Genomic DNA, 26,888 nt, shown 5'->3' on the forward strand with positions numbered 1-26,888 from the left:
AATATTCATTGTTTATTATTTAATAGATTACATGTGTATGCGAAGTAGGGAAGGAAGCCAGGATATTAACTAATTGTGCTTTTTTTGTCGTTTGTTTAAAACAATTTTAAATAATGAAAAAATGGAATTTTAAATTTGGGAAAATTATTACTTCAGTGTCTCAAAGTGGCTTTGAAGTTTGAAGTTATCTTAAACAATTTTCAAGATATGGATAATTCTGTACCTTCAGTGCTATAATACAGAAAGACATGGACCTCCTAAACTTTCATTTCATTTAGTATAGTTTGGCTCATTAAATGTGTCATTGCTGATTGTACCTTGCCTTGGACAGTTTTAAGTTGGTCCATTCAATTTATTTTTCTGCCTCACATTGAAACATAAAATGTGGTCTGAAAAATCACTACTTTCTGCCTGAGCATCTATATATCCTATTTACTTATACTGCTTTTTTTTTTATAACTTGATACTAGAAGTGTGCTATTTATAAGTAATATCATTTTGCAAAAATGTAAGGTTTAGCACTTTTTTAATGCAAGCAAAATTCAAAGCTGCTGTCATTAATTAGTGTACTACATTTATATAGTAAAGACTTCCTTTTTGGCTTATAGTTCATATTCAAATAAAATTTGAAGTGTTGGATTTTTTTAAGCTGCATTTTCTCTCAGTGCAGATGAAATGAAAGCATTTTTTATTATAAAAATTTACACTCTTTTGTTGGTTTAGGTTCTTTATTATAGTTACATTTTTTCCCCTCACAATCCATTTTGGTTGATGACAGCCTTTGGGGTTTTTTTGTTTTTGTTTTGCTTAAAAAATCTTCCTCTTCTTCCATAGTGTCCAGAGTTGCTTTGTCTTTGGAATGTGTTCTGAAAGTGCTCCAAAACCAGTGTTAACTAACTTTCAGAGTATGATATTAAAGTTATTTTTTGCCCCATGTCACCAAAAGGAAACTGACTAAATTGAAGGCTTTGTTTCATACAGTATTTTAAGACTTTTTAAAAATTAAGATTGGCTAGATTATTGTTTAAAAGGATTTCCTTCATCCATAGTGTCTCCCACTTAAAAAGTAAAGAAATTACCATTTGTATTTGAAAATTTCCCTATAAATGAAGTTGCAAATATTGAATTTGATTCACTTATACAATTTATCTTACTGCTTTTCTTCCTTTTAGGAAAGACTTGTCTGAATCTCAGAAAAATTGTGAAGAACTCAAGGGGAGACTAAGGCATCAAGAATCTCTCAATGCAGTTTCTAACCGTGTTGGTGGTCTTTGCTTAAAATGTTCCCAACATGAAGCTGTCCTTGCTCAAACCCATACCAATGCTCATGTACAGACCATTGAAAGACTGGCCAAGTATGTATACATGTATGCATATCAAGATCACCAATTTTTTTTAACTTTGAAAAATGTGATTTTAAAAGGATGGAGTGCTCTCTTCTCATAGTGTATCAGTGACTATTCCAAATTTAAGGGTTTCACTTTGGTTGATGGAGAGAGTGGTGTTCACATAATCCTGACAGACTTGCTGCCTTTTATCTGATGTCCTCTCCAGCTTCATCTTGCCGAGTTTTCTATGAGCCCCTTTCCCCTCATTCACTTATCATAGAATGATAAATGCATTCTACCCCAGTGTTGCTCTTGATGAAGTGTTTGCTGGCTAGCACAATTTTAGACTTTTATGGTAATTGATTTACAGTGGTTAAATTTACCTCAGAAAATGGTCATAGTTTTTGTTGATGGTGATTTTTTAAATTTATTTCTCTCTTTTTAGCCTCAAAAGATTATTTAAATATATCAGGTGGCAGTTACATTTGCATGCAACATCTTACTGGTATTTTTCCTTTCTCCAAAATACAGAAGTAATGTTTTCTACTCCATTTTGTTTCAGTCTTTTTTTTCAGTCGTGTCCAACTTTTTGTGACCCCATTTGGACTTTTCTTGGAAAAGTTACTGGAGTGGTTTGCCATTTCATTCTTCATCTCATTTTACAGATGAGGAAGCTGAGACAAACAGGATTAAGTGACTTGCCAAGAGTCACATAGCTAGTTCGTGTCTGAGGCCAGATTTGAACTCAGAAAGATGAATCTTCCTGACTCCAGGCCCAGTCCTCTATTCAGTGTGCTACCTGGCTGCCCTCTTTTTACTCCATATTCTCAATCAGTTAAAAGCTTTTTAAGCAAGTAAGGCAACTGGTGGTCCAGTGGGTGGAGTGCTCTGCCTGGAGTCTGGAAGACTTGTATTCAAATTCGGCCTCAGAAATTTAGTAGCTCAGTGACCCTCTGCAAGTCATTTAACTTCTCTTTGCTTCAGTTTCTTCAACTTTAAAATGGAGATAATATCACCTGCAGGGTTACTGTGAAGATCAAATGAGATAATATTTGTAAAAAGCACTTGGCATGATGTTTGGCACATAGTAAGCACCATATAAATGCTAATTTTCTTCACAATTATAAAATGGGTGGATCAAGGTGTAATTTAACTAAGATTACTTTTAGAGAAGCAGTGTTGGGGTAGTGGCTAAAGTGTTGTACTTAGAGTCTACAGGACAAATATTCAAATCCTGCTTCTGATATTTAGCTGTGGCCATGTTGAGGTCATTTAAGTCTTTCTAAGCCTCATATTCAAAGCTCACATTCTTTACCAAAAAATAAGAGGGCTAATATTTGTACTGCTACTCCGAAGGGTAGTTATGAGGCTTTTATGAAATACTGTGTGTGCCAAGTACTTCACAAACCTTAAGGCCCTATATAAATAGCAACTATTATTATTGTTATTATCATTTTGAAAGATACCTTCCCATGAGGTGAAAGGTATTTCTGTTTTATTTATCTAGTGAAAAGAGGCATTTGAAGAGAACTGTTGGAAAGGATTCAGTTTAACAAACATATATTAATTGCCTACTGAGTGCTAGGTGCTTGGGATACACAAAAACTTAAGTAAATTCAGAAAGCTTTTATTGAGCACTTTTTGTGTATCAGGCACTAGAAACACAAATGCAAAAATGAATCTGTCCCTCCTGTTAAGCAGTTTACATTCTACTGCAGGAAGAAAACCTATACACAGATAATGGAGTTTTAAAAACTAGAGGTTGTTAATTAGAGGAATGACATGGGCAGACATGTTTCATAAGATTATTTTAGCTGTATGGATTAGGTTTGCTCGGATAGAGAGAGATTAGAGGTAGTGTGAGCAATTGGGATGCTGCAACAGTCCAGAAGAGAGGTGATGAAAACCCGGACTACAGGAGTGGCAGAGAGAAAGGAATAGGTAAAAGAGATGTTATGGTGGAAGTGTAGGTAGGATTAGGCATCTGATGTGGATATGGAGAGTGAGCAAGAAGAAGTAAGCAAGGGTTTTGAGATTATAAACTTGAGTGAGTGGGAGGATAGTAACCTCAACTGAAATGGAGATTCTTGGATAAAAGAGGGTTGAAGATGAGAATTGGGACTGAAAGACAAAAGACCTGATTGCCAATATCAGTATTTGTCTATCTGATTGTAAAACTCTAAAAATATTCCTTAATTTCTATTATAATTTTACCCATCTATAAAATAGATTTAATTTGATATAATTTTTATTTTCCTCATAGTGATTATAAAGATGAATATCCAAGCAAATCATTTTGTGGGGAAATGTCTATATCACCCCAAGGCATTTACTATTTGTGAATAATCTATAACTAGATATTTTTATGCCTAAGTCTTAATCCAAGCCAAAATGTTTATAATTTTGTTTGTTTCTGTCTTTCTATCATATTCCAAAGAATAGAGAGATGAAGCATTTATCAAGCTCTTGTTATGTGCCAGTCACTGTTCTAAGTGCTGGATTTACAAATAAAAATAAAACAGTCCCTACCCTTAAAGATTTTTTGTTTTAATGGCGGAAGACAACTCACAAAGGGTGGATAGAAGGGAGTGGTATAGTGGTATGGTTTTCTGCTTCTCAACAAGATAAGACAAAAGTTCACATATTTTGCACAAAGATGTCCCTTTTCCTTGCCAAGGCAAATCTCTCCACATGTAAAAGTGATCCCATTCCATCCTGTCTTCTCTAGCAGACCCTTCTGTCATCTTCAATCTCTCCCTCTGTAATGGCTCCTTCCCTACAGCCTACAAATATTCTCAGGCTTCCTCCATTTTCAAAAAAGAAAAAAAAACACCTTTGTTCATGTGTCCTCTTTACCTATTGTCCTATATCACTCCTTTTTTCTATGTAAACTCCTTGAGATGACTGTTTATAACAGGTGTCTACAGCTTCCTTCTTGTTCTTTTTAACTGTTCTGACCTCATCACTAAACCAAAATAACTTTCTTTAAAGTTATTAATTTCTTAATGGCCAAATCTAATGGCCTTTTCTCAATCCTCCTCTTTCTTAATCTCTCTGCGATTTTTTATATTGCTGACCACACTCTTCTCCTTGATACTCTCTTCTCTGTAGGTTTTGTGATACTGCTCTTTCATCATTCTCCTTCTCCAACTCTGTTACTGGGTCTTAATCTCCAACTCTGTTACTGGGTCTTAATCTACATCATGTCCACAGTGGGAGTATCCCCTAAGACTGTTCTGGGCTTTCTTCTTTTCTTCCACCATACCACTTCATTTAGTGATCTCATCAGCTAAATAGATGGGCCTATATTTTAGCATAGAGGCAAAGAAAAATGGATGAAAGGAATAAGGATATTGAATCAGCCAATAAGCATTTATTAAGTGTTTGTTGTGGGTTAAACACTCTTATAGCCACTGATGGAATTAATGAGACTTGGCAACTGATTGAATAGGGAGAGGTTAGGGAGATTGAGGAGTCAGTAGCGACTCTTAGATTGCAAACTTTAGAAGAGTTGGCGGTGCCTTCCATAGAAATAAGAGAGTTCAGAGTATGCCTCTTAAAAACTCCCATTTTGACATCATCTAATTTTTAATCACTTAATAATTTGTCATTATGATGATGATGATTGCTGACTTTTATATTATTTTGAGTTTTTTCAAGTACTGCTGTAATACTGTGATTTTACATAATACTTTCCATAATACTATGACACAGTATTTGTCTTGTATGTAAATAGTTGATTGCATGTTGTCTCTCCCATTAGAAAATGACATTCTTAAGTCCAGGGACTGTTTATTTGTTTAGCTCTAGCAGTTAGCTCAGTGCCTGGAAATAATAGGTGCTTATAAATGCTTGATGACTGACTACTGACCGAGGTTTTTTTTTTTTCCCCAAAGGTCTAAGATATTTCTTCCAATAAGGCAAATTATAGTCCTTTCATACATGATCATTTTGTGTGACTTGTGTGTTCCCATGAGTTTGCCATCAAAGCCCATCAGCTTTCCTTGCTTTCTCTTGACATTGCAAGAATACTAGTAGAACATATCCACCCTCTGAACTCTTAGCTGCTCCCTGCTCACAGCTCACACATACACTGCTGCTTCTCTAGATCCCACCTAGAAGCCCAGAAATCCCCATCCTCAACACTCAAATACACACACTGAATTATGACACCCTTCACTAAGCTACTGGGCCACCTCTCCACCACCTGTCCAGCTGGCCTCTTTCCTTTCCTGTCTCCAGATAACTAGACCCAGGTAGTGTCCTTGACCTCATCCTACTCCCCCAGTCAGGGCCACATAGGGGTCAGTGCCAAGGAACAGCTTGTGGCCAATCTTCCCTCCCTTTTCCCCCCATGTATAAAGGTGTGTAATTATTGAGCTTTGGGTTTCTTTGATAAAGACTTGTGTATATTAAAAAAATAGAATACTAGTGGAGTACGTGGCCCTACCAACATTGTCCCTTGCTCTTAACATGTATGTGACTGACCTATATTCTTCTTCAATAATACATTTCTATATTTCAGTTCTTTATTATATTAATTATAATTAAACTTCCTAAAGTTCTCATATATTCAATTATATTGTGGTTTAAATATTTCCTCCCATATAAATAGTGTACTTTTTTGGCATATGGAAATCCTTTAACATGAATGTCACTGCTTTCTTACATGAACATTCAAAGATATTGTTAAATTGATTATTTAGAGTTCTATTTTCTGTGGACAGATCAATAATCTGATTTTAAATTAGCATTTTATCAGGTATTTGAGTATTAGAAAGGAATTATCTTTAATGTATTTTGAGAAGAAACTTTATCCAAAATATTTCTAAAACTATAGAAATGTCTTCATCCTGTTATCATATGTACAGATAGGTAAACTCTGATCATACATGTTTTGGTCACTTGGAGGTGTAGATAAAATTTTAATTGCATTATTAATTGATGAAATTTAGTTTGAACTAATAGCTCCTATTTTTAATTGGTTTCTTTTAATAACAATAACAGCTCACATTTTTATAGTAATTTAAGGTTTGTAGGCAGTGAAATGTTAATCTACCCATTTTAAAGATGAGAGGAAATTGAGGTACAAACGTGGTAAGTGAGTAACTTGCCCTAAGTGTCAGGGCTAGGAATTGAATCTAGCTTTCCTGACTTGGATTACAACACTTATCTCATTCTCCCTCTGAAATTTAACCAAAGTAAATTTCATTTAAAACTTGCCTGTGTGAGGAAATTCCAATGGGAAGTAATCTAAACTTGGATACAAGAAAGGCAGTGTAATTTAATATAAGCTAACATTACAAATGACTCTTTGTTTAAATCAGCTTTATCACATTTTTCTTCTTAGAAAAAGTTCCCGCATGTATCGTATAACTTGCAGTTAAACTTCCATGAAACTATAGATAATACTATAGTTTCATGATTTTGCATTTCTTAAAACTTGGACATTTTTCAAAGATCATAAGTAGTTAAAAACTCTTTGATATTAAATAATTTTCAGTGCTATCATTGAACTAAGAAAAAAACCCCTAAATTCAGCCTTCAGTTTTCTCTTCAAAGCCAGCTAAAATTTGAAAAATTAAAGTTGTTTCTTGGCAGGCACTTAACTTTTTATTGCCAGGTTTTAAACTGCAAACAGTTATCCCAACTGAATTTGAAACCACAGTTTTAAAACTGGACAACTCACAATGGTCTAAAAACCATAGACACAAAAACACACATTGAATTTATAACCCCATTCCTTATTCTACCTCAAAAGGATTTTTAAAACACTTTCTGCATTGGGAACTTCCATGCAATTATAACCTTTCATTTGTCAATAATTTCTTAACTGTTAAGATGTGTTTTTGTACATTTGTATTCGTTTGCCTAAACTCTCCAACTCTCCTTTTTGCCCAATGACCACTTGCGTACATTAGTACATTATCTTGGAATGTTTTTATTCAAAGAACGTGGAGTTTATTTCAAGCTCTGGGATTGTACCCTGCCTAGTTTTTGTACTGAGACATTTTGACATTTAATTCAATCAAACCCTTGATAAATATCTCATAGAATCTTAAGAGTTGGAAGGGAGCCTCAGAAGTCATTTAGAATAACAGATAACAGAACAGAAATCCTCTTTACAACATCATGAAAATTGGTTATCTAGCTTCTCCTTAAAGACTTTCCACTCCCTCCTGAGACAGCTCATTCTGTTTTTGACAGTTTGCATGTTAGTGGACCCGTGAATGTTATGTTAGGAGTGGGTGAACAATGACCCCAAGTTATATTAGTTTTAATAACATCTTTATGTCAGTCAGTTAGTAAACATTTACTAAGTTCCTACTATGTGCCAGGCACTGGGGATACAAAAAAAAAAGAGAGAGAGAGAGAAAAAAATGTGAAGACAGTCCTTTATCTCAAGGAGGTCACAGTCTAATGAGGAAGAAGACATGTAAGCAACTACATGTACAAGCAAACTATATGCAAGATAAATTGGAAATAATTAACAAAAGGAAGGTACTAGATTTAAGAGGATTTTGGAAAGGCTTTCTATAGGAGATGAGATTTTAGCTGGGACTTGAAGTCAGAGAAGCCAGAAGGTAGAGATGAGGATGAAAAACATTCTAGGCATGAGGCACTGATGTTGAAAATACCTGGAGTCGAGAGATGGAGGCCAATATCACTGAATCTCAGAGTACATGGTGGGGTTTGAATGTAATGTGTCAAGAAGACTTGAGTGGGGAGAGTGGGTCTAAGTTAGGAAGGGATTTGAAAGCCAGATTATTGGGTGTTTAATCCCCAAGCTAATAGGGAGCCACTGAAGTTTGTTAAGTAGTGGGATCACATAATCAGGCCTAGGCTTCAATAAGATCACTTTGACAGCTGGGAGGAGCATGGACTGCCAAGACAGGAGACTTGTGGAAAGTAGACTCACCAGAAGTCTCTTGCAACAGTCTAGGTGTGAGGTGATTGTGGCAGAGTCAGGGGAGGAAAGTGGATGTATGAAAGAGGTGTTTGGAAGGTAAAGTCAACAATTTTGGAAAGTGATTGAATGTGAGAGGTGAGAGTGAAGAGTCTTGGGTAGCACTGAGGCCATGAGCCGGGGTGAGTGGGACATGGTAGTAACCTCAATTGTGAAGTAGGTAGTGGGGAAGAGAATGAGGTCGATCTGGGCATGTTGAGTTTACAATGACTACCAGACTTCCAGTTTGAGATGTCCAATAAGTGATTAGAGATGCGAGACTGGAGGTAAGCAGAGACGTTAGGGCTAAATAAGTGATTTGAGATTCAGCAGAATTGAAATAATATGAACAGAATCCATGGGTGCTGATGGGATAACCCAAGTGAAATAGTATAGAGGAAGAAGAAAATAGAGCCCAGAACAGAGCCTTGTGAGACCCCCACAGTTAGCAGGATGAAGATCCAGGAAAGGAGATTGAGGAGAACTTGGATGGAAGAAAACCAGAGGAGAGTAGTGCCATGAAAAGTCTAAGTAGAATAGGGGTATCACCCCTGTGAAAAAACTGAGAGGTTGAGGGATTGGAGGTCAATGGATAAAGAACAGGGTTTGGGGTTGCAGGGCAGAGGGAGAGGTGGAATGACAATAGATCATGATCAGAAAAAAAAATTCAGAGTTCATAAATATAAAAGTGGTGCATTTGTGGATAATGGAAAGATGAAGGGTATGACCATCTGTCTGTGTGGCTAAGGTGGAGTGGAGACTAGGTCATGTGAAATGAGTAAGGTGAGGAATTGTGAGATTTAGGTATATTAAGGAGTATCAATATGTATGTTCAAGTCCTATGGTATAAAGGCAGGGATGGGGGGTGGGGCAGAGAACGATCGTGAGCCGGGCACTAAACTCATTGAAGAAAGCAGGAGAATGTACTAGAGATTACTAGAAAATAGCTACCAGGATTTTGATTGGGGGGGTAGATAGAGAGTGAGGGAACCTCAGAGGAGGAGAGGTTACTGAGAGATGATGGTAGAAGGACAACCTGGAAGTGGCAGTGGAAGCAAGAGATTTCCCAGCTCTTCTACCTCAACCAGGGAGTCAGAGGGAGTGAGTGAAAGCGCAGCCAGTGCTAGAAAGGGTGGCCAAGAAGGCTGTGTCATTAGGAGGGAATCCAGTCTCTTTGAGAGTTAGAAGATGGAAAGAGTGAAAAAAGAAAGGCTTAAGATAAAAGCAAGCTTGTTGCTTATGGAGCAGGCATTCTAGTGGATACAGTGAAATGGGTGGTGGCTGTTGTAAGTATTTAATTTTCTTTAACATACCTAGTCTTGTGCCAGTGAGTGACGCCTGAGAGTGATCTTAAAATGACCATGGTAATTCTTGTTTGCTATATTTTGAGGAAGAGAGTCATTGAGTAGGAAATGTGGAACATTTGAATTTAGGGGAAAGAGACTTGTATTTTGTGAAAAGGAAATGAGTGGATTTCGAGCAAATGAAAAAGCAATGCACAATGTCTTACTCCCTGCCTCTTACATACTTGCATTTATTTACTAGCTATAGCCTCTCTTTTCCCCAGCATATTACTTCCCATCCTCCCCACCCCTCAGTCTTTTTCAGATTGAATTAGTGTCTTCTATTTCCCCAAGGATCAATTTGCAGCCTCTTCCTAGTCTTATTACACAACAGATTACTGACACTCCCAGATACAGCTCTGCAATGAATGTCTGCAGCTTTTTTCAAAAATTTAGTTGACCCCCCCCCTTTTTTTTTGGGCAGAGGGACTCTCCTTAGAGACATTTAAGGGTGTACCAAGCTGGCACTCCCCTTATCCTTTGAATTCATCTAAATCCTCACTTCCACTTTATTCTGATGTTTGGAGTATATTCATGCCTCATCTTTTCTTGCTCTGAATTTTTCCTTTTGCTGATAGGGAAAGAGATGAATTAATGTCTGCGCTAGTTACAGTAAGGAAGACTTTGTCAGAGATGCAGCAAATGGAATCCAATGCCTATGAGCAAGTGAAACAGGCTGTGCTGATGACAGAGGAAGCCAACTTTGAAAAAACCAAGGTGAGTGGAGCAAGAACTAAGTGGCAGCTGGGTGGCTCATTTTTTCCCTTTCGAACGTTTTCTTCCATGTGCTTTCTGTTACTGTACTCTCTATGGCCAGCATTCACACAACGGATTTCTGTTTGTTGCTATTTATTTTTAATCATCGGAGAATTTTCTCCTTCTTTAAAAGAAATCCAGTAGTAAATCACCAGTCAGAAATACAGCATCGAAAAGTTATTTAGAAGAGGTGCAGAGAGCTTATGTTATGTATATTTTGTGTGAGGTTCTATTTCGTTTTTAGAATATATGGAAACTTCAGGCTATGTTCTGAAGTTGTTTATAATATGTATAGAAAAGGAATCTGCTTTATTACAATGTACAAAAGTCAAATTACATAAAATTAAATTTAATTTTAAAGCAAATTGCTAATTGTTCCATAAAATGAGTTGCATTCTGTCCTTCAGTATCTTGTTATATGATACCATCTAGTGTTCCATTTAGTGTATTACAGGCTAATCATATCAACCTGAATGAAATTTTCTTACATGCAGAACATCAGGTCATGGAATTAGAGCAGGAAAGGACGTTAGAGGTCATTTAGTCTTAACTTTTTCATCTTTACAGGTTTGGAAACAGGTTCAGTAAGGCTAATATGACTTGTTGAATGTCACATAGATAGTAAATAGAGCCAAGACTCAAACCTAGACCTTCTGATTCTAAGTTAAGTGTTCTTTGTGATACACGATACGACATGCATTTTTAATGGGGGGAAAGCTAACAGCAAAAAAGAAAATCTGACATCATAATTCTAAGAAAACACACGTAACTTAAAAGAAAACTTAAAAACTATTCCTTCTTTCCTGAAATAAATTTTGTTTTCGATAATTTTGAGATTTGATTCCTGTTAATTATAGAAATTCAATTACCCCTTGGGCTACAGTTCTTATAAGTACTCATAGTTCTTTTTAAAATGGTTCCTTTTAAAAATCTCTTTAGTGTACCATACCCTGCTTACACACACACACTAGCTCACTTTCTTGTCTCATGCATGGTTCCAGCTCCAAAATGACGATCCTTAGTACCGTGGACTTGGTTTACTTGGATGATTGACCACTTCATGTAGATTTTTGTGTACTTAATAAGTGGTTCTACTCTGCTTTCACAGCAGACATCCTAAGCTTACAGATTAATAATGTCTCCTGTCAGAGAGATGTGAAAAAGGGTGAGTGCCCTCCATCTACTGATGACATAGATTGAGCTTTAAAGTTGGAAGAGATTGTGTCCAGTTCCCCTGTTCTGTGAGTGAGGGGACTAAGGCACAGAGAGTTTAAGTGATCTGAACACGGCGGTACTAGTCACAATCCATCTAGCTGTAACATTGATCGAGGCTGGAGAGAGCACAGTTTGATTTGGGAAGCGGAGGGAACCCATACGACAGCAATGATTTCATTGCTGTGAGGAACTCCTGTTATGGAAGCTCCCTTCACTGGTGCAAATGAAAACCTTGTCTATAACAAAATCTTACAGAATTACCCAAGCACTGAGAAGTTATTCGGTCCTAGTCACCCAGTCAGTATGGAGAGAAGCCAAACTCAAACCCTGTCTTCTTGATTTCAAGACTGGCTTTTTTCCCCCTCCACTGTCACTCAACTTGTCTAGTTTCAGGATTAGGAAAAGGGACTACTTTTTCATAGGAGTACTGTGGTTAACATGTGAACAAAATCCCTCTTCCAAGAGATGATACAGGCTGAAAAATAAACAGGGCCAAGGGGATTTTGTATAACTAAATAATAGATCATTTAAAAATTGGAGAAGCTTAGAATAGATGGAAATGTTGCTAATTTTTTGAGATTGGCACCACTCAGGATAACTGTATCACCTACTTGCCCAGTTTTAGAGCCATAACCAGGGAGCTCTGTACCATGCGTGGGCAAGCGGCCCGAAAGGCATCTTGGAGTAGGAGGGCAAATACCCTGCCTGACATTGAAGTCTTACTGAAACTGAGCTGAGGTGGAGCCAAATAACCAAATCACATAAATGCATAGACTGTTAGAGCTGGAGGGGACCTTAGCCACTACTTTGTCCAAACTCCCCATTTTACAGACAACAAATAAACCGAGAGTTCATGTTAGGACAAGGACTAGGAGGCAGTAATCCTTGCTCCAGACCAGAGCTCTTTAGGCCAGATTGTTGACATTTGGTTTCCTTGCATACAGCCCATGGTTTTATGATTCAGAACAAGCATGGGGATACTGAAGGAGGGTCACAGTGGGCTTCCTCTTTTCAGTAGATCTGTGTAGGTGAAATGCTGTAAGATAGCCCTTGTAGGGCCACTGTTGCTGGAACTGAGGGGACTACCTCACTGGACCAGAACAGGGTCCTACCACCCCCTGCCTCTGTTTGAGGATTCCTTGACCTGCTACTGGTTCTTTTCTCAACCACTCAATAGATCAGTAAGTGATTACTGTGTGCCAGGCACTGAACCAGGTCCCACAGGTGCAAATATAGAAATGAAACATATCTTGTCCTCAAGGAGCTTATATTAGACTAGAATGTGATCTCTTACTATCCTGTCACATTTTCTGCCTAGCAACATCTTTACTCCCATCATCTGCTTTACCTTTTTTTCCCTAGAGGAGTAAAATAAATATTGGAAAACCTTTAAATTTCCTACCCTGTAGCAATTCCTCATTCAGGGTTAAGGACCCAGCTGCCCTACCTTAGTTATTGTTTTGACTTAGAATCACTGTTAGAAATAGAATTTGCCCTAGACTGAATTGTTGATATGATGAAATACAGCAATTCCTATGAGACTGAAAATTGTTTTTTATTTTAATACGTTTGTATCACTTTGTGATGGCGTGTTATGTTAAGGCAAGAAAGGTTGCTACTTTGTTATATTTAGCAGCTTGAGTTTTGCTATCCTATTAGTATTTCTAGCTTTGAGGGAATATGTCAATATATTCCTTCTAGTTCTGCCAGATTAAAAAATAAAATATTTCCACTGTGAAATTGGCAGGTTTTCAAGATAACTTTTCAGATTGAAGTTTGTAAGGAAAAGTCATTATTTCATAGGATGGCAAACGTGTTGCTGAAAAAAAATAAGATTTGTGTATACCATGATTCCTAGCCTTTTTGGAATTGCATTACCCTTTTATTTCCTAACATTCTTCTCCATGCATGTAGTCTTTTTGTTTATTTTTAATGAATTTTATTTTCAGTTCGTAATTTTTTCCTTTCTTCTTCCCCATCCCTCAACCATTGAAAAGGCAAGAAAAGCAAAATACATTGTAAATATTATCATGCCAAACAAATTCCCACATTAACCACGTCCAAAGAAAAAAGAAAAGAAAAAAAATGTGCTTCAGTCCTCACACTGAGTCCATCAACTCTCTATTTAGAGGTGGATAGTATGTTTTATCACAAGTCCTTTGGAATTTTATTAGTCACTGTGTTGATCAAAGTTCTCAGGTCTTTCAAAATTGAATATTTTTTTACAATATTGTTAAATTGTGTAAGTCATTTTGGTTCTGCTCATTCCACTTTGCATCAGTTCTCATGGCTCTTCCCAGGTTTCTCTGAAACCATCCCCTTTATCATTTCTTACAGCACAGTAGTATTCCATCTCATTCATGTACCATAACTTGTTCAGTCATTCACCCAATTGAAAAGCATCCCCTCAGTTTCTAATGTTTTCCTACCAAAAAAAGAGCTGATATAAAAATTTTTGTGCTTATAGGTCCGTTCCTTCTTTGGGGGTTGTGGGGTAAGTGGGAATATAGATCTAGTAGGATCAAAATCTCTGAATCAAAGGTTATGCAGAGTTTAATAGTTTTTTGGACAGTTCCAAATTGTTCCCATATTTGAATCGGTTCACGGCTCCCACAGTACGTTAAAGTACCTGTTTTCTCACATATCCCTTAAAGCATATGTCATTTTCTTTTTTTGTCAATTTAACCAGTCTCTGTGTGAGTAGGTACCTTGGGATTGTTTTTCAATTTTCGTTTCTCTAATTATCAGTGATTTAGAACATATTTATATGACTTGCTAGCTTGGCTATCTTCCTTTGAAAACTGTGTCTATTCATTTTTATTTGCTTTAATGAAGATGAATTAGAATTTTGTAGTTATCATAATAAGAATATGTTATAGTGTACAGAGTCCTCTAAGGTTTGGAAGAACTAATAATAGAATAGAATAAATTATATTTCAAAAAAGATTTTATGACTGGAGTAGGAATACCTGATTATTTTAGTAGGATATCTACTTTTTATTTTCCTGCATGGGGAATGAGGTTAGTAATATTATGACTTGATAAGAGCCCTTCATTGGAGATTGCAGTTATTTCTGGAGGGGGATACCTGGTAGCTATACGGAAAGGTCTGTGTTGACAACTCTTATTGTTAAAAAAAAAAAAGTATTGGATTTGAGATCAGAGGACCCAGGTTCAAATTCTAGTTTTACCAACAACCACTTGTATGACTTTGGGCACTTAACTCTCTTGGACTCAATCCCTCACTTTTGAAATGCTGTGGTTGTACTAGATAACTCCTCAGGATCCCTTCCAGATCTAAAATGATGATCCTGTGATGTTCTTGACTTGGTTGGCCTCTATGATAGATGAGTTGATAGTAATTCAGTAGTTAGGAGCCCAGTCTTAGAAATTTGGACAATTAATATTTCATAGCTTGGTCAGAGATCTTGTTGCAGGCTGTGATGTTCCCACATCATTCTCTCTCCTTTCTGAAAGACTACACCACCTGGCTCACCATTTTCTTCTCCTTCCCAGTGCTTTTCCTTACATGAGGGTACCTTTCTGAAAGACTACACCCCTGGCTCACCATTTTCTTCTCCTTCCCAGCTCTTTTCCTTACATGAGGGTACCTTTCTGAAAGACTACACCACCTGGCTCACCATTTTCTTCTCCTTCCCAGTGCTTTTCCTTACATGAGGGTACCTTTCTGAAAGACTACACCACCTGGCTCACCATTTTCTTCTCCTTCCCAGTGCTTTTCCTTACATGAGGGTACCTTTCTGAAAGACTACACCACGTGGCTCACCACTTTCTTCTCCTTCCCAGTGCTTTTCCTTACATGAGGGTACCTTTCTGAAAGACTACACCCCTGGCTCACCATTTTCTTCTCCTTCCCAGTGCTTTTCCTTACATGAGGGTACCTTTCTGAAAGACTACACCCCTGGCTCACCATTTTCTTCTCCTTCCCAGCTCTTTTCCTTACATGAGGGTACCTTTCTGAAAGACTACACCACCTGGCTCACCATTTTCTTCTCCTTCCCAGCTCTTTTCCTTACATGAGGGTACCTTTCTGAAAGACTACACTACCTGGCTCACCATTTTCTTCTCCTTCCCAGCTCTTTTCCTTACATGAGGGCACCTTTCTGAAAGACTACACCACCTGGCTCATCATTTTCTTCTCCTTCCCAGCTCTTTTCCTTACATGAGGGTACCTTTCTGAAAGACTACACTACCTGGCTCACCATTTTCTTCTCCTTCCCAGTGCTTTTCCTTACATGAGGGTACCTTTCTGAAAGACTACACCCCTGGCTCACCACTTTCTTCTCCTTCCCAGTGCTTTTCCTTACATGAGGGTACCTTTCTGAAAGACTACACCACCTGGCTCACCACTTTCTTCTCCTTCCCAGTGCTTTTCCTTACATGAGGGTACCTTTCTGAAAGACTACACCCCTGGCTCACCATTTTCTTCTCCTTCCCAGCTCTTTTCCTTACATGAGGGTACCTTTCTGAAAGACTACACCACCTGGCTCACCACTTTCTTCTCCTTCCCAGCTCTTTTCCTTACATGAGGATACCTTTCTGAAAGACTACACCACCTGGCTCACCACTTTCTTCTCCTTCCCAGCTCTTTTCCTTACATGAGGGTACCTTTCTGAAAGACTACACCCCTGGCTCACCACTTTCTTCTCCTTCCCAGTGCTTTTCCTTACATGAGGGTACTTTAGCATTCATGTTGATGTTTCCTCAGAACTCCCTAATATTCCAGTTCCTCAGACTCCTTAAATCCCAGGACTTAACGCTTCACTCCATCTCAGCCAAATATAGATCATATTCTGGATAATAGAATAGATTAAATTATATCACCCACAAGTCTGACACTTCCCTAATTGAATAACTCTTCCTTCTTCTGTCCAACCATAAACCTAAACCTATTCTTTGCCTTCATTGAGACCTTCAGCATCCTCCACCTCTTACCATGATGTCATGATGTTATCCGTGCTCTGATTTCACTTTCCTCCCTTTCCAGTCTTGCCCCTAGTTAGCTAATTCAACTCTACTCTGTCCTCTGTTTTCAGATCTCTTTTCTCCTTGTCCTATTGTCACTCATCCCCTGCCAGCCTCATCTCCGGATTACTTCTACCATCTGCTTCCTCCATTCTTGCTAAACAGAGTTGGAGGAAGTTACACAGCAGTATTGAATGTGTACATTATAAATGCCTGTTAACCATCTTTGATTGCATTCTCATTACAAGGCAATCTTTTTTATTTCTCCCTAGTTGAACTCCTGTCTCACTCTTTATAATTTTTTCTTATCTTCTCAAACCTGTCATGCCTCCCTCTCTCCCAGCTAAGGATCTTGTCTCTTACTTTACTGTGAGGTCCCTTTTCTTCCTTTCTCTTTATCTCAGAATACCTTGACATTATCTCTCATTCTTGAATTCTTTCCTCTAGCCTCTAACAGTGGAGGGAGGGATTTCTCTTTGCCAAGACATACCTTTCTATATGTATCCTTGATCAAATCCCTCCAGTCTTCTTCAGCAGATTGTAACTTCAATCATCCCATCTTTAATCTTCAGCCTTTTCCAATCTACTGGTTTCTTCTTATTACTTGCAAAAGTGCCCAAGGCTTCCTAGTCTTTAAAAAACCTTTTATTAGTCACTGCCATCCCCTCAAGCTATTATTGTATATTTCTCTTCTCCTTCTTAGCCAAACTCCTTGAAAAAGCCATCTTGACTCTGCCTCTACTTCTCTCTTCTCACCCCCAAACCTTTTAAATCTTCTTTCATCATTTAAATAAAATATTTTTTGCATAGTTACCAGCTGAAAGATATTAATTGCTAAATCTCGTTTTTTGGTTTTTTTTTTTTAGTCTTTATCCTTCTTGACCTATTTGCTGCATTTCACCTTTGCCCACTTTTACCTACTGGGTGATCTCCTTTCTCTGGGCTTTTGTGACTTCTTGGTTTTCTTGGTTTTCCTCCTGCCTGTCTAATTTCTTTTTCTTCATATCACAAACCCTCACAATTTTCCTTATGGCTCTGTCCAAGGCCCTGTACTCTTCTCTCTCCCTCATGAACTCACATGGGTTCAAGGGTCGCTATGCTACTGACTCACAGACCTATATTTCCAGCCCAGTTTCTACCCTGAGCTCCAGTTCTCTATTATCAACTAACTATTAGACATTTCAAACTGTATGTCCTGGAGACATTTTAGATTTAACACATCCAAAACAGAATTGTTGTCTTTTCCCTGTCCTGTCCTAAATTTTTATATTTTTGTTAAAAGCAGCACCATTTTTCCAATCTCTCACATTCTCAACCTTAGCATTATCTTGGGCTCTACACTATTGCTTATCCCACATATACAATTAAGTTGCCAGATCTTGGCATTTCTGCCTCCACAGCATCCTACCATGCTGTCTATTTACACAGCTACCACCTTAGTTCAAGCCCTCTTCACTTTTCTCCCTCATTATTGCATTAGCTTCCTAATTGGCTGATGCACTTCAGACTTTTCTCTACTAAGCCCCTTCCCCCCACCTTAGTTGCCCAACCCTTTCATCCCCTTTATTTTCCCTGTACATGTTTTACTCCCTCCTTCCCCTCCATTAGAATGTAAACTTGGGACTCCTTGAAACAGGGGCTATCTTTCTTTCTGCTTTCATTTGTATTACTGCTGCTTAGCATAGTGCCTAGTATATAGTAATTGCTTAATGAATGCTTGTTGCTTGTGGAATAATTCTCATCACTCTGTCTTTCTCATTGTAGTCTAAAGTGATTCTCCTTAAACATAGCTCTGACCCTGTCACTCCTTTTCTCAATAAACTTTAGTGGTTCCCTGTTACCTCTACGATCTAATACAGTACCCTAACCCTATCTTTTCAGCCTCGCAGTACATTATTTTCACTCTGGAACTCTATGATCCAGACACACTGGCCTCTCAGTTCCTTGTACAGTAACATTTCATCTCCAGTCTCCATGCTCTATCTGTCCACTATGTTTGGAAAGCATCCTCTCTCCACTTTGTCCTTGTAGCTGAAGCACCACTTAAATGAAGCCTTTCTTGATTCTCCAACTGCTGCTGCTGCTACTACCAGTACTACTACTACTTGCTAGTGTTAATATGGCACTTAATGTTGTACCAGGCACTGTGCTAAGTGCTTTGCCAATATTATCTCATGATCCTCACAACAATCCTGGGAGGCAGTTGCTGTAAGTGTCCCCATTTTATGGTTGAGTAAACTGAGGCAGACAGAGGGTAAATGACTTGTCCAGGATCATACAGTTAGTAGATGTATGATTTGAACTCAGGTCTTCCTGACTCCAGGCCCAGTGCTTTGTCCACTGTGCCACCTAGCTGTCTCAAATTACTTTGTATTGAACTACTTGGTATATTTTTTCTCTTTATATTTATCCTGTATATACTTATATATGTACTTGTCTGCCTCATTACAATAAGCTCCTTGGGAGTAGATATTGTTTCATTCTTTATATTTATCCCTACCACTTCCCACAATGCCTGGAGCATTTTAGGTGCTTAATAAATATTGGGTGATTGATTGAATGATAGGTATTATTTGTCATTGCTGGGCAACCATTGCCTATACACCAAGAGTTAACCTCTGATCTTAGTTGGGAGAAGTAGGAATCTAGGTGTCTATTAGAACCAGGGTGGTCAAGAGCCAGCAGCAGAGGCAGAGCCGAGAAATTCAATTCAGTAAGCACCTTTGGTATGCCAGCCATTGTACTAGGTGGTAGTGATAAACACCTAAACTAGGCAGAGTTCACCTCAAATTGTAGTTAGTCTAACCCGATAATAGCAATGGAATTAGATCCATAAGGAAGTGGACAGGCCAGGGGTGGAGAACCTGGGGCCTTGAGGCCACATGTGGCCCCCTAGGTCCTCAAGTGTGACCCTTTGACTGAATCCAAACTTCACAGAACAAATCCCCTTAATAAAAGGATTTGTTCTGTAAAACTTGGACTGGGTCAAAAGGCCACACCCAAGGACCCAGAAGGCCACAAGTTCCCCACCCCTGTATCTGCCTAAGAAGAAAGGGGGATGGGATCAGACAAGGAATTAGCCTTGAGCAGAATGAGGAACACATCATCAGAGACTGGAGTAAAGGGAAAAACAAGAGGAAATTATGTCAAGGGATTGCAAAATTGTGTTCTCACACGAAAACAGAAACTTTACCAAAGAATTTTATGGAAATCATGATTTTTATAAGTTTTTCAAGTGAGAAAGATTCTCATTTAGGAGAAGCAATGCTTTATAAAGTTCCCTGATTGAAGATAGAGTGTATTAATTCTAGTTTTCACTAGAGGGAAGCATATCCTTACCCAAAACTTAAAAAAAAAAGTTTACTAATTGTCTCGTTGATGTTATGGGGCATGGATTTCTAGGAATTCAAGGGGGAGGAGAGACATGCAGTGTTAGTATTTTGGATAAGGGCTGCCTCAGACTAAAATGGTAAAAAAAAAATTAGTTTTCTCACTGAATACCCTTTAATTGGTGGTATTTTTTACATTTCTGTAAAATATGTAAGATGAAGAAAATGACATCATAAAATATAGCATGTATAAAAAGTAGACTTTTCTTTCCTGAATAAGCATATAAGGAGCAAAGTAAGAATCTCCCTGTTATTTAAAAAAATAAATTAAAATTCAAATAGGGAATTAATTCTGCATCATTTTCTACAATCAGATAATCACTGGGTTTGTGACTTTATTATCTTATGATTTATTGCCTAGTTTTTATTAACAGCAATGCCAATAAGTATAGTCAACCAAAGCATGAACTGAATTTATTTAAGGAGGGTTGATTATCATAAAATCTCAAACAAAATCTTGTATATAATTTTGAATTAAATGTATATTTCTAAATTGGTTATTGAATTATTCTTTATAGTATCCAAAGATCATATTCATGAGTGAAAAATCAACTGTTGAATGCTTACGTATTTTATTTTAGAGTTACACTCAGAGTAAGTAATGAGAATTTTTTTCTGATCTCTTTATCTAACTCCTATATCATATTACTGACCCTATCTAAAGTTCCAAATGCTTGTACTTCTTAGTTTATTCATGTTATGTTAAATCTCTCAGTAGAAACATGAGATTAGCTTAAAGTATAAAAAACAGCAAAGTGGCCTCTGATTTTATTTTCCATGTTCCAAGGCTGATAATATTTTTTATTTATTGGTTCCCATATGAACATCTCAAAACTTCAAATTACTTTAAAAAATCTGAAAATTTAAGCTCTTACATTTTTACATATTATAACCCAGCAATTATATTAATTTTTATCTGATAGGCTTTAATTCAGTGTGAACAGTTAAAGACTGAGCTAGAGAGACAGAAGAGTCGATTTGAAAGAGAACTTGTAATCCAGCAAGAGAAACGACTCAATGAAAAGGAGGTGTTGAGACAAGAGATGAAAAAAGAACGGGAAGATCTGGGAGCAACGGTAACTGGTGTTAAATATTTAAATCTATAATTGATGAAAATACAAGTTTAAACAAGTTTAAAATGTATTACCTTGTCTTATTTTTATTAAATCTCTGACAGTATTCTTCTGTTTTGCTTTGTCTTGAGCTTTATTCAAGAACTTTATATCATTCTAGTCTTTACATAGAATAGTACATATGCCACAGAAGTAATATACTGTAATGGCCAATGCTCATGAGTTCTTAGTAGGCTGTGCCGTAGGGGTGAAAGCTCTAACAAGTTTTTCTATGTTGGAAAGGCTGCAAATTCCATCTGCTGTAAGAGGATTTACCTTCCTGAGAAGAAGCTTATCACGGAGGCTGACCACACCAGGCTGTAAAACCAAGAAAAAATCAAAATAAGATAGTTCTCTTCATTGTCCTTCCTGCTTCCTGTTTGTGTAGGGACATTTGTAGAGTGACACAGAGAGGAACAGAAGATGCTTAGAAACTTATTATTTGGAGACCTATAAATTTAATTGAAGAGTGTGTAATCTCAATGTAACATCCTTATTCAAAGGCCAATGAATCAACTACTGGAAGAACTGAAGTGTGCCATTATTTACATTCTTGCTGTAATGAAGCCAGAAGAAAAGAAGACATCACAGCTAAATAGAGGATGATTTATAGACTATCCTTAGAGAAGACTTGATTTCATCATATATTCAAAGGCAAAAAGAAAAATAATTTCCTTGATCGTTTCACTATATGGTGCTCATTATATGTATAAGCAAAAAGACTACCACAAGCATAATTGCAGCTTATACAGCAGCATCTGTTTCAGAGAATGAATTAGAGAAATTCTACAAAGAATTGTATTGATAAGACTCTCCAAATTTGAAGTCAACATATGCTACAATATTTAGTGATTTCAAAGCAAGGTGGGCAGAAGCGAGAATAGCAAAAAATGTGTTGGGAAAGTATGGCACAGGATCAAGAAGTGAGAGGCTAAAGGCATATCCATTACAGACAAGCCCACACTTACATATGGTGAATGTTTTATCGCAGAAGAGAGTCAGAAGCAGCTGTAAACATTAAGCACAAAACATCACGAAAATGAGACTGACTCTATCATGACAAACAGGAGATAACTGATTGTTGATGTGGGAGTCATTTCTGAATTAGCTTTCTCTAGTTAGACCATCAACTTAGAATTAACCATAAACATATATGAAGTAGCTATTGCATGCCTCATAAATCAACACCAAATGAGAAAAAAGAATAATGATGAAAATAAGATAGCCATGCAGTTAAAATGACTGATTTGATCTATTTAAACAAATTCTTGATACCAGAAATGTGGAATGGATAATGCCACAGACATTGGCGTGAGCCATAACAATTTCCTAATGAAATTTAACAAACACAAGGTATTTGCCACACCACCAAAAAGATCACCTAAGCCAGCACACATGTGATCTTTCTAGAGGCGGTAAGATATGAAATCAAGTGCTGTGATAGGCACTGGAGCCTTGGGAATAGCAGCGGCTTTCAGATCATTTGTCCTCCTTCCAGCCTAGTCCTCACAGCCATCATCTGGGGAAGGACCTCTAATAGAGAAAAGACCAGCAGCCATCTCCTCCAATTACCAACCAGTTGTCACACATACAGCAGGCAAGCAAGCCTCACTGAAGCATCAAGGTGCCCTGAGAAAGAGACAACCACCACCTCCCTGACCACCATTTCAACTTCATGCAGACTGCCCAGAAGTCTGAATGCAAGAGCCTTGAGAAAGGCCATGCTTCCAGCCTAGTACCCTCAACCATCTTCCTAAGAAGCAGCCTCTCTGGAAATGAGGCTCAGTAATTGTTTATGAGAAGCAACAGCCCCTGAAGATGGAGGCATTCCAGAGTCCTTAGCACCATTAAATGGTTTGACATAAGAAACTAATGTCATTTTATCAGTGGAAATAAAATTAAAGAAGGGGCTTTAACAGCTGCTTTGCCACTGTATCCTAAGAAGCATAGGATTTTTCTCTCTGATAGCTGAAACCTTCCATGTACGTTATTTCCCCCCCATTAACATATGAGCTCCTTGATAGAAGGCGCAGTCTTACTTTTCTAGTTGTATCCTTAATAATTAGCACAAGGCTCGGCACATAGTAATGTTAAAAAAAAGGTAATTTCTTTAATGGAACCATGATCTCATCGATGTGGGAACATTCCTTGCTAGTGCAAATCACATATTTTCTGCTAACGCGTGATGTCCATATTTTTTCAGGTTGTATAATTTTTGGTTATGTCTTTTAATTTTCCAAACATAAATCCTTCCCAAGGGATCTACTTAACATTCTGGAGGCCTTCCTCTGGTTCTTTTAATATTTTGTGGAAACCAGTATAAACATTTGAGCTGTCCATTTATTATTCTTTACTGCTGCTACACCTATCTCCTTTTCTGATCACACATATCTTTCATAGCAGCTTTTTTTAAAAAAAATAATCTGGCTAATCATGACATAGAAATTGTGGAGGAAAAGAAGATATCTGAGGGAAGAAAATGAACTCAGTTTTGGGTATACTATTTTTTTTCTATTCTGTTTTTCTACTGAGATATTTAGTAATCTATTACTCTATAATAAAAGCTACTTATTTTCTATTGGTAATTTGGATATGTGAAGGTAACAATAAAAAATAATTTATCATTTGCCTATTATGTACCATCTACAATGAATAGGACTTGATCTTGAGTTTTTATCGTTTTGTTTAAGCTGCAAAAGTAATTCATCAAGGGTCATACAGTTAGTATGTGTCAGAGGTAGAATCTGAACCCAGATCTTTTTAACTGGCCCTTATCCACCGCACCATGCACATAGTGAGCATTTTATCAGTGCTTATTGAATGGAATCATATCCCTTTTCCATGAAAGTGCATCTTGACAATAATTTCTGATCAGAACACAAGGAAGAATTAGAGTTTAAAAACGTGCACCAGCCTGTCCTAGCCTGATTGTTCTGTCTGAACTCTCTGCCCCTGTCAAAGTAAAAGACTTACCTAATGCCAGTGTTCTGGAAATCCAGCAGTGCTGCAGCTGTGTTTCTTACTTCTGTCCTGGCAACAGATGCAGTTGGGGCACCTCCTGTGGCTTCTGCATTGTTGGTTTCCAGATGGTAGAAATGGAGAAAAGGAAGGTATGACAACAGGGGAGGAGACCTCAGAAAGTGGATGCTAGGAGAGAGCAGACAGGAAGTGGGCTGGAAAAGGCCCTGAGTGGCTGAGGGGAATGGGCAATGGGGGTAATCACTGGCAAGGAAGGAGAAGTTATACACTTTAGTTTGTGGCTGACATGTCACATTCGATTGGTAAAATAAAAATTTTAACATACTGTGTTTGAAAAGAACACAATGTGTGTTTAACCACAGATTGCCCTAAATGAAAAAGATATAATTTAAACTAGTTGGCAATTAAGATTTGCTGCTGTTAGGTAGCAATGGCTAAACTATAATTTATACATTTATAATGATAATGATCATGGACTTAATTTTTTAAAGGAAATGAAATATGCCAAATAATTCATCAAAATTTTTATGCTATATAGTTTATCAAGAGACAACATGGTATACTAGTAGATAGAGAGCTGGCTTCAGAACCAGAAGGCCCACCCCCTGATACACGCATCCCATTCCTGTCCAATCTTCAACCCCTCCCTAACAATTTCTTCCTTCTCTAATGCCTTCATACGAGGCTAAATCAACACCATCCTAAAAAATAAACAACCGTCACTAAACTGAACCATCCCTTCCAATTATCCTATGTCTTCCCTCCTTTTTTCAGGCATAACTCTTGAAAAAGCTGACTACATTCACTTTCTCCACTTCTTTCACTCTTCAAACTTTTGAATGCTGGCCTTCCACCTCATTATTCAATTCAAACTCCGCTTTCCTAAGTTGCTGATGATCTTTTAATTGCAAAATCTAATAATCTATTCTTAGTCTTCAGTACTACTTGACCTCTCTGCTATATGTACCACTATTGACCACCCTTTCTTCCTTACTAGTCTTTCTTCTTTGGGTGTTTATGATACTGTTCTTTCCTGATTCTCCTCTTATCTAACCATTCCCATTCCTTCTCCTGTCTCCCTCTCTGTCCCCTCCTCCTCACCCCCTACTCCTGCTTCCCTCTTCTCTCCTTTTTCCTCTCCCTTCTTAATGTTAATGATTATCTTTATTCATACTATTTTCAGATCCCCTATTAGAATGTAAGCTCATTGACAGCAGAGATTATTTCATTCTTTATGCTTGTATTTCAAGTGCTTAACAAAGTGCCCAGCATGTAACAAGCACTTAAAACATTTTTTTTTAATTAATTGAATGAACTATATTGGTAGAGGGAGTTTCCTCACTCTGGAAGTCCCCTATACCAACCAATGACAACTCTGTGGGGTATCTCATATGTATGTATGTATGTGTGTGTCTATATATACATATATATTTATATATGTTTGTATATAAAATTATATGTGAACCACATAAATATATGTCATATACATCCCCATTTTGCAGATGAGAGGATGCTGATGTTCAAACTGATGAAATAAAGTGACTTGCCCAGAGTTACCAGTAGGTAAATGGATGAGCTAGAAGTAAAACCAAGGGCATTTGACTCCCAAGTCCTTTGTTTTATTTTATCATACCATACTGTTTCTATTATACTCTGGTCACCTGCAGTTAATCAGGACAGTGTTGCACAAAAATTTCATGAAGCTTAAGTGTTTAGATGATAAAATGAACATTTACACATAAAAGTGGAGTTCTTCAAAGTTCTCACAGAAAAATTAATAATTCTTAAATGATTCTTAACATGCAGCCACTGTACCTCCATTATTTCTATTTAGATCAACTTTGCATTCATATGGGAGCTATTTTAATATTTTATTAATATTAAATTTTTAAGTATTATTTTAGCAAAAATTGGTTTAAATGTTCTTTTTGAGGTGATTAAAATTATGCAGTTAAAAATTTGTCTTTGTTGCAGATTTATTTTCTGTTCATTAGTGTAGTATAAGCGTTAGTGCTTTCATTGCACAAATATTTCTTCTTCTGACAAAAAGTGATTCTTTTATATAGATAGTACAAGTTGATTCTAAAGTCCTACCAGGTAAATATAGGATAGTTTGAGTTGAAGGATAAGATCAAACTGTTATAAATGTTAACCTTTTCTTAAAAAGCTCTAAGCTATAGATCAAGAGATGAGCATTCACAATTTACCTGTTTATATAAGAAGTCCTAATTGCAAAGTACCATAAAGGTATGCCCATATTTTTAAGGGTGGGACAAGATGACCTCTCTGGACCCTTCCATCAGTTAGGTTCTGTAATTCCTAACCCTGATGAAACAACATGTGAACCTTGTTGTCTATGAAGATCCTTGGGGAAAACCCCTCTGAGGGAGAAATGTCTAGTTCTTATTCTAGATTTAGACTAAAAACAACCTGGCTCCTAAACGGGTACATAAACCTGAAGGATGAATAATAACCATAGCACACAATCTACATCATGGACAAGTAGGGGATAAATTAATGCATCAGTTTCCAAGAGAAGTTGTAATTGAGAAATAACACAACGGTACACCCTGATAGATGGACTGAGGCTTTATTAAGAAACATATGGTATTTTTTGTTTGTTTGAGTGCCTTTTTACTCAGAGATTTTCTTTCCTGTTGTAGATGCTGGCATTATCTCAGAATATGGCAGACCTAGAAGCTCAGGTGGAGAAGGTTACAAGAGAGAAGCTCTCAATAGCTAATCAGTTAGAAGAAGCTCAAAAACAACTGGCTTGTCATGATGTAGACCTGACAGAGGTGAGAAGAGTTCATTGGGGGAACAGTTGAAATAAA

The 26,888-nt window shown here is 37.4% G+C and overlaps 1 protein-coding gene across 1 annotated transcript in view; it reads left to right on the plus strand.

Moving 5' to 3' along the window:
- SDCCAG8 (SHH signaling and ciliogenesis regulator SDCCAG8) overlaps positions 1–26,888 on the plus strand; it is a 261,854-nt gene that overhangs the window by 46,290 nt on the left and 188,676 nt on the right. The window contains 4 exon segments of the mRNA XM_020982077.2: positions 1,173–1,355; positions 10,196–10,334; positions 20,887–21,039; positions 26,718–26,852. Of these exon segments, the coding sequence (XP_020837736.1) occupies positions 1,173–1,355; positions 10,196–10,334; positions 20,887–21,039; positions 26,718–26,852 (610 nt within the window).

This window comes from Phascolarctos cinereus, unplaced genomic scaffold (genome assembly GCF_003287225.1).
Source record: "Phascolarctos cinereus isolate Bilbo 61053 unplaced genomic scaffold, phaCin_HiC Scaffold_5;HRSCAF=322, whole genome shotgun sequence".
NCBI lineage: Eukaryota > Metazoa > Chordata > Mammalia > Diprotodontia > Phascolarctidae > Phascolarctos > Phascolarctos cinereus.